Source organism: Eublepharis macularius, chromosome 4 (genome assembly GCF_028583425.1).
Source record: "Eublepharis macularius isolate TG4126 chromosome 4, MPM_Emac_v1.0, whole genome shotgun sequence".
NCBI classification, from domain to species: Eukaryota; Metazoa; Chordata; class Lepidosauria; order Squamata; family Eublepharidae; genus Eublepharis; species Eublepharis macularius.
Genome location: NC_072793.1, coordinates 48,757,076 through 48,765,884, shown reverse-complemented (window position 1 = coordinate 48,765,884; position 8,809 = coordinate 48,757,076). Strand labels below are relative to the sequence as shown.

The following is an 8,809-nucleotide window of genomic DNA, read 5'->3' as shown; positions in this document are numbered from 1 at the left end:
GTGGGGGCAGATAGAAAAGAACTTTGGGCTCCTGAAGAAGTCTAAGAGGGAACAGTTTATGGGTTTCTGTGGCAAAATGCATAGCGTGTTGATGGTGCTTGTGTTTCAGACTCATTCCTTGAGTGCACTTGTATTACAGGTCAGGGCAGTGACTGAGTCAACATGCTAGCTCTGCATGCCAAAAGCACTAATCCCTTCCCTTAAAAAAACAAAACTTTTACTTGTGTAAATAATATCCCACGAGATATGAAAGAGAAATGTAGCCACACCACCACCTTCTTTGTATATATGACTTTTTTTTTTGCAATTTAATCTTGAAGTACTCATGAGTGGAATGCAAGCTCTTCCTTGTCCCTCTTGTATCCCAAATCCTTGCCTTAGCTCACAGATGCCTGACTTGGGCCCTTAACGACCCCTGATAAAGCAAAGCAGCATTGAGGATGCCTGAAGTCCACCTCTGGGTCTTGAAAGCCTTATTTTAAATAAACACTCATTTATATCCCACCTTTCTTCCCTAGTGAGGACCAAAAGCAGCTTACGTAGTTCTCTTCCCATTATTCCTTACAACTGCCCTGTGAGGTAGGGTTAGGCTGAGGTGCTGTGCCTGGCCCAAGGTCACCCAGTAAGCTTCCATAGCGAAGTGGAGATTTGAATCTGAGTCTCTTAGGGCCTACTCGACACGCTAGCCCCTTCACCGTGCTGGGTCCTCAGCAAAGATGAGAAATTTTACATACTAACAAAGCCTAGTCATCATCTTTCCCTCCCCTGAGGAATGACAAAAATAACAGAGAAGGGAAGAACGAGAGAAAGTGTGGGGCAGCAACTGTTTTGCAATCTAGTACTGACCTTGCAAAGAAATTGAGGATCTTCTCTTTATGTGTCAGGTGCTAGGTGGCTGTATGAAATGCTTTATTAAAAAGACAATTGCCCACATAATTTAAGAACACTGTGCTTCCCCCAGGAAAAATACACTCGCTCTGCAGGGTTTTAGGGAAGAGATGAAACAGTACATTCTGCTGTGATCCTTTTTCCATTCATCAATAGGGGCCAAAATCATAAAACATTAAGAAGGTGTCCCTTCAAGGTAGGCTTTAAGAAGCCCCAAAGAATCCCCTCTCTACAAGAGATGAGAATATTTGGCCTAGAGAACCTGAAACATTTGTCCTAACTTGAGAAGCCCCCTATAAAAACTGTCTTGAGGTAATGGCTGACTCCCAACTGGACGGAATCAGAAAGCATTAATTTCATATGCCGGATTCTTGCTGTATCTGAGCTAGGAAGGTCCGAATCTCCATGGGTTGTAGTACTATCCTTGTTGGGTCCAGCTTACGGGCTGACCGGTGACTTGCTACGTCTGCAGGTAAGAAGAGATGAAGATTAATAATACTGGAAAACAGATCCTCCGCAAGAAGTCACAGAGTGGGAAGAAACAGAATTAACTAGCTGTGGTGGGGGGTTACCTATCATTGTTCTTAATCAAATCACTCATCCCTTAGAATTGGTCTCCATCACTTAAGGACAGAATACAGGTTCTGGCAGGTACCGGGCTGGGAAAGAACCGCATACATTGAAGCCTTTGGAGAACTGATTTAGCAGAACCAATGGTCTGCTTTCACATAATATACTCATGAGGGAAGACTGGGTCTATGCACATGCTCATGTAATATTAGCACCCTCAGGAGAGGGGCAGTGCCTCTAAGGACATGCCAGCAAGCTCAAGCCAGCCTCCTGAGCACCATTATGCCTCTTCTGGAAAGCTGCAGCAAGCACAGCCTTGGGGGGGGGGCGGGCGGAATACTCTTGCAAAATTCTAGTTTTATTCTGTGAATGTTGACTTTTCTAGTGCCAAAGTGACCTCATTACCACCTGGTAATTATCTTGCTTAAAGACCCACACTGTTGCCATCGGCACCTGAGGAATGCTAGAACACCTGGTTGTTTCTCCTGAGCAACAGAGCACAGCCTACTTTAGATTGTATGCCTGCAAAGAAGAGATTCATCTTGGTCACTGATGGCATCTGCACAAGTAGAGCTCTCTTGAGGAGTGCTAGGGCTGCTAAGGTAGGTGGTCAAAGAGTGAAGAGGTCTCAGAATAGCAAGCTGAAAACAAGCAGACACTTGCAAACAGAATTAACTTGTATCCTCTCCTGCAAGTGGCATCAAGGGTCTACTTGACTAAGATTTGACCAATGAGATACACGAGGCTTCTGGCCATTTAAAGGCTAGTAGCTGTTAAAATAACCCTTGCCTGTTACAGCTTATTTAATTTAGAATTGTCCCACCCTTCTACAACGCAGCTAAAACTATGTAGCCAATATCAGATACTCTACAGATGGTTTCAGCTTGTACTAAATTATTTTGTGTTGAGTAGGAGGAACACCTATTTAAAAGACAGGACAATATTTGCTACATGGAAGAGGCATTACCTGTCCACTGTGAAATGGCTCTAGGTTTCTGGAGGATACTAGTTTTCTAGACTTCAAACGCATTTAATTGCCCTACTTAAACTTTCCCCCCTAGATCTTACAGACATTTGATACTGAGACCACCAAGTCTTCCCACTTGCTCAAGATTTTTTCCTTTATACCCGCCTTTCTCCTGAGTAAGGACCAAAAGCAGCTCACGTCATTCTTTTCTCCGTTTTACTCTCACAGCCACCTATGAGGTAGCTTAGCCTGAGAGGGTGTGACTGGCCCAAGGTCACTCAGTGAGCCTCTACAGCAGGGTGGAGATTTGAACCTGGGCCTTCCACATCCTAGTCCAGCATTCAAACTCTTACACCACACTGGCCCTCCAGATGGTGAGGAGGTGGTTGGGCACAGCCTTGGAGGAGATCTGCTGCTTCCTGCTGAAGTAGTTTCACAAGGTAGCAATGAAAGACAGCTTTGAAATACATCTTGGGGAGTATTTACCCAGTTTCATTTGTCCTTTCCTTTTTTTGGAAGCATCTGTATGTAAGTTGATCAGCTTGGAGGCTGGTTGTAATGAGGCACTTGGTTTTTCGGGGAACTTTGTAAGTATAGACTGAATGTTAAACTGAGGCTAAATTTGAACAAGCCTAAAGCCTGAGTGGAAGCGGTTCTGTGTCTCCAGGGGGTGGTCTGGGAGTACATCCAGATCCTGCACTGCTGCTTGATTCTCAGCTGTTGATAGTGGCCAGAAATGACTTTCAGCAGTCTTCTGTTTAGTTCTCATGTACAGATTATTAAAATATGTTTCAAACGGATTATCTTTCAAGATGGTTTAGAAACCGTAGTTGATGAAAAATGTACTAGCTTGCAGGATGTGTGTGTGTGTCCTGGCTGCATGTTGGCATTCAGGCCCAATTCAAAGGGCTAGGGGTACCTATAAAGTCTTAAATGATAACACCGGAGCATTCACCTCCTTCAGTATGCACCTCTCTGTGCCCTTAAATATGCTAGAGAAGCTCTGGCCAGTGCTGCCGTCTTCATTTATAGGTGTGACATCTGGGAAGGCTTGAAACAAGAATTACATCCTGCACCGTTTTATGGAGGGCACTTCCAGTAATGACAGCCCTGGCCTCTTACCTGTTGATTTCCTGAAAGCAGGCAAAAACATGGCTTTTCCAGAGCTTGATACCATTAGACTAAAGATAGTTATTTGATTTTTAAAAAAACTAGCTCTTGGAGAAGATGGAATTTCTTAGAATCCTCAGCACCCTTACAGCCACTGTATCCACAGTTCTTTAGGTAGACATTGTGAGACTTAGAGCAGTTTAGGATTGGAGTAGGGCTACCGCCAAACGATTTCAGCTGGACTGAAGAATTGCTCATCTATGGGGGCAGAACCAGCTGGAGTTGAGAGATGCATGGCCTACAATAGCTTAGAGCAGCAGGACTTTTTAATGTTAGTTTGATCATAGACTCTGTATAGTTGGGACTGTAGATGAATTCAGGCCCACTGGCCACCTTTCTCACACCAGTGGAGTCTGCTGTCATGGACAGAGGTTTGGTGGCCCCAGTCCTGCTTGGAGACTCACCTGCATCTGACTGCCAGATTAGCCTTCTCATGTCCTCTCGCTTCTGGTTGGCAGCCAAATTCATCTCCTGGATAGTGATGATGTTGAAGGACAAGAACATGTTCTGGTATGGAGAAGGGAAAAATGGTTGTTTGTTTGGGCTTGGGTGCTAGGGAAATTAGTTTTTTTTCCCCTGCTTCACCACTGCTGTTTCTGTGTATCTCCCAGGTGTCCCCCATCTTTCCTGCAATCTTTCTCAAATCTACTTTGGAGAGATTGCAGTGATGCCATGGGGTTACCCTGCCAATGGCTAAGTCTCAATCTTCCCAATCTGGTCCCCACCATCACCAGAGAGCTTTTGGACATTTTTAAATCGAGTATTGCAGCATTACAGTGGGCTTATATCATGTTCTCTGAATTCCCAAGGTTTTAATTTTTAAAAACTCCAGCACCCTTCACAATAAGGACTACAGAGTAACTTTTAAAAAATGAAAGCTGTGTATTCAGAGAACCTGAGATAGGTTCAAACCAATTCCACAATGAAACATCAGTTACTGGTTTTTTTTTTTCAAATAAAGGCCTTGGTGGCAGGGAATGTTTGCTCTGGGTAACCATGGCAGGGAAAATGCAGTTAAACTTGCCATGGGGAAGCCTTGTTGCCACTGCAGTGTATCAGCAGCAACAAAGAAACCACACAAACCCTCCTCCATGTGGGAAACATACAACAGAAAATTGGAGACTTCACGTAATTCTATTAACTGAAGCGTTCTCTCTGCTTAGGAGAGCAGCTTTCTCTGAGCTAGTGTAGTGGCAAAGACAGATATAAGCCAGGAACTCTCTGGGTTAAGTGGTTGGATTGCAACTCAGCACTCTGCTGGTTCGAATCCCACTACTGCCATGAGCTCAGCAGGTGTCCTGGGCTAAGCCACTTCTCTCAGCCCCAGCTGTAATGTGGGGATAACAACACTGACTTTGTTCACCACTCCTGAGAGGGGTACTAGTCTGTCTAGAAGAGTGGTATACAAGTGCAATCATTATTGTTATCTCAGCAACAACTTACTAAAAAACCTTAGGCATACTATTTTCTCAGCCACTGTCCCTAAGTTATGTTGAACGGAGGTGCACTACTATATGCCAGCCTCTCTCATAGGGCTGTGATGCTGATTGAAAATGGGGCACTTGGCAAAAAAGCACTACATAAAATGCCAAATATTATGATCTACTAATTTTTTCTAAACACAGCTTCTCATTGTGGTTTTTGACTTTGTTCTGATCGATAAGCCTAATGAGATAAATTATTCCCACTGATACCCCCATTTTGCAAATACTGACAAAAATGAGGGGCCTACCATCAAGTTAACAGTGACTGGCATGGAGCTGTTAGCACTCTCCCCTCGTTCAAATTGGTGCTCCAGGCGGATCAGGATGGAGTCAGGCTCCCATTGAGCCAATGTGAGCAGATGGATATTTGAAGGTAGGGCCTGTCGCAGAGCAGAGAACTGGAAAGAGATGCACAGAGAAGGCGAATCAGGTGCCATGTTATGGCAACACCAGGTGAATCAGAAAGGTTGATTCACTACATTTAGTTCACTTTTATAAACCACTCTGACAAACAGCTCACAATGGCTTATAAAAATTTAAAAGATTCAATCAATTCCAAAACATTAAAATAAGAATCCATGAAACAGGAGGTCTATACACAAGTTTCAGAAGTATTTAGTTTGAATATAGAACCACATTTTAAAATTACAATCCCTCAAAAGTAGCTGTTTCTTTTTACAAAGGCTTAACTATAATCAAAGCAGAAAACTTGGTTGGGATACGCTCGTACAGACATACACTACCCAAGGTTGGCTGGACCCAGGACAAACCTGAACATATTTAATTAATTTAATTTATTTCATTTTTATTCCGCCCTCCCTGCTTTCGCAGGCTCAGGGCGGATAACAAAATTACAAGTATCAAATACCATTAAAACTTTAAAACACTACATCTAATCGATGGTTGTTGTGGGTTTTCCGGGCTGTATTGCCGTGGTCTTGGCATTATAGTTCCTGACGTTTCGCCAGTAGCTGTGGCTGGCATCTTCAGAGGTGTAGCATCAAAAGACAGAGATCTCTCAGTGTCACAGTGTGGAAAAGATGTTGGCAGGTCATTTGTATCTACTCAGGAGGGGTGGGGTTGAGCTGAGTCATCCTGTAAGAGTTTCCCAGGGTGTGGAATGCTAATAGCGGGAGGCTTCACTGTATCCTGAGGAGGTTCTTTTGCATATGGATTGGTGCTTGATGTGCTAATCTTCTCTGCAGGGCTATTGTCGAGTATAGAGTGTTTTGTTAGCCTGGTGTTTTTCAGAACTGGAAACCATGCTCTGTTCATTCTTAAGGTTTCTTCTTTCCTGTTGAAGTTTTGCTTATGCTTGTGAATTTCAATGGCTTCCCTGTGCAGTCTGACAAAGTAGTTGGAAGTGTTGTCCAGTATATAATGCCAAGACCACGGCAATACAGTCCGGAAAACCCACAACAACCATCGTTCTCCGGCCGTGAAAGCCTTCGACAATACTACATCTAATCGATTAAATTATGAAACTGCTTTATATCTATTCAGATCACTGGCCCATGTAGTCTAGTCTTGTCTATGCTAACTGGACAACAGGTCACCAAAGTTTCAGGTAGAGAGAGGTCTTTCCCAATCCATACAACCTGCAGTCTTTTAACTGGATTGCACCTTTTTATTATTTATCGTCCGCCTTTCTCACTGAGACTCAAGGCGGATTACACAGTACGAGCTTAGTACAATCAGTATCAAGTACATTTCCATAGAGTGTCAAGGACATTTCCATAATCAATGCCACTGGGTAAATATAAACAAGTTTACAAAGACATAACATTAGCAAGGATCCAATACAGAGTAGAAGAAATGCTGAAACAGAACATAATGAATTCTAGGACTGATAATAGAAAACATGAAGTTGAAACAGAACATAAATCCATTCTAGGACTAACATCTGACAACATGAAGCATGTAGTGCACTGGAGTACATATTTAAAATAGCAGCTAGTATGTAAGGCAACATGGGGAAGTCTATGGTCCTGAACTCATTAGTGAAGCATCTGAGACTTCATCCCTGCAATACAGCCCTCCTATCTGAGTAAAAAGCCTTTTCGAATAATTCTGTTTTGCATCATTTGTGGAAAGCCAGGAGAGTGGGGGCTCTCCTGACTTCCTCAGGTAGGCCTAGCACCTTTTGCATATTAAATATACACTTTGGCACCAAGCTAGTATATCCTCTCTCAATACAAGGCTTTATCGGCCAAATACACCACGTTGAATGGGGACAAAATCTTACTTTTGCCAGAGAACTATGCCCTCTTTCTTACATTTCCCTCACCTGCTTGAGGCTGCGCTGGCCAGGCTGGTAGGGAGGTCCCCCGCCAGGTACCAGCACTAGCTGGGGTGCCATGAATTCCTGCTGAGCCAGCAGCCGGTGCTGCTCAGCAGAGGACTCTGCAGTATCTAGGAGGATGAGGTGGCGGCCCCGGACCACTAGCCCATCATGGTAAATACCAGGTTCCAGCAGTGGCTCCCCTACACCCCGGTTGTCGTCATACAGTAGCCGTCGATGTACCTGGATGCAAGTAGAGAAGGGAAAGGATGGAAGTCAGGGTAGTTCTTATAATGCCTGGCACTACGAGATAGGTAAGATGGAGTACAAGCGGATTCTTGGGACAGAGAAATTCTGTTCTCCTGGTCCAACCCACAATAATTTTGGACTTCCGTGTGACTGATAGAGTGGCTCCCACAGCACTTGTTGCCCAGCACTTCCTAGTTGCCTAGCCACCTCCACCCACTTCATTGTGGCTTTTCTTCTTCCTTCAAAGCCTAATATTTTAGTACAGGAATGCAGCTCTTGGAAATGCAATACAGAACAGCTGGTTGCTGCCATGACTGTGAACAGGATTTGAAACCACAGCAGGAATCACGAACTTCCCTCCATCCAGAAGCATTGCTGTGCTTACCATGAGCTCAAGAGAGCCATCAGCTGTGCTGCTGCCTCCCTGCGAACGGTCCGTCAGCACTGTTAGTTGGACCTTCTGGTCCTGGAGAGCACAAAAAGAAAAGCACAAGGTTAGAGCTACCTGTGTGGTAAGAGTGACAAAGATGATCCATACTGGGTAGATGCTGCAGAATTACAGGTCAAGATACTACTGCCAATAACCCAACTGTACCAGAATAAACCCTTAGGGCACTTTCAGCCATTGCCCTGCCCTACCCTGGAGGGAAAGCTGCACCCTGTCTCTTACCTTTCCCGAAAGACAGTTTGCAGACTGGAAGGTGGAGTTCCCCAAGAGCAGCCATGCTTATTGGCAACCAGGGGGCACCATTACCTTGATGTAGATGCGGCTGTTCACAGGATAATAGTTGCCAGCCACGGGCTCAGTCTGGCTCAGGTTCCACGTAGCCCGGTAATCCCGCCTACCAAAGGGAAGCCAATGGAAGAGGAAAAGTATGTTAGCTTCTTGCTTGCCTGATTTGCTTCACCGGTTACAGTATTTCAGGCTAGCAACTGAACAAACCCAGGTTCATTTGGCTCACTGGTTGTCCTTGGGCCACTCACCCTCACCCTCACAACAAACCCATGATGTAGGTTAGAACAAAGTGTGTGTGTTGGGGGGAGCACCGTCTTGGTTGCTACCCTGATCTCCTTGGAAGAAGATGGGATTTTTAAAAAATGCAGTGTCAGCCAATTAAAGTTCAGGCAATCCAATGTGACTTAAAAGAACACATGCAGTGAAAAGAAACAGACATACATAGACCTCCAAAGCAGTAAAAA

General features: G+C 44.4%; 1 protein-coding gene across 2 annotated transcripts in view; it reads right to left on the bottom strand.

The window, feature by feature from the left end:
• Positions 1 to 244: 244 nt before the first annotated feature.
• Positions 245 to 8,809, bottom strand: part of MAN2B1 (mannosidase alpha class 2B member 1) — a 30,408-nt gene continuing 21,843 nt past the window's right edge. For both annotated transcript variants that reach the window (XM_054978463.1, XM_054978464.1), the window contains 6 exons: positions 8,364 to 8,451; positions 7,995 to 8,075; positions 7,367 to 7,603; positions 5,328 to 5,477; positions 4,000 to 4,102; positions 245 to 1,354 (listed from right to left, as the gene is read on the bottom strand). In XM_054978463.1, coding sequence (XP_054834438.1) covers positions 1,245 to 1,354; positions 4,000 to 4,102; positions 5,328 to 5,477; positions 7,367 to 7,603; positions 7,995 to 8,075; positions 8,364 to 8,451 — 769 coding nt within the window. In that variant the 3' untranslated portion in view covers positions 245 to 1,244. The remainder of the gene's footprint in view (positions 1,355 to 3,999; positions 4,103 to 5,327; positions 5,478 to 7,366; positions 7,604 to 7,994; positions 8,076 to 8,363; positions 8,452 to 8,809) is intronic.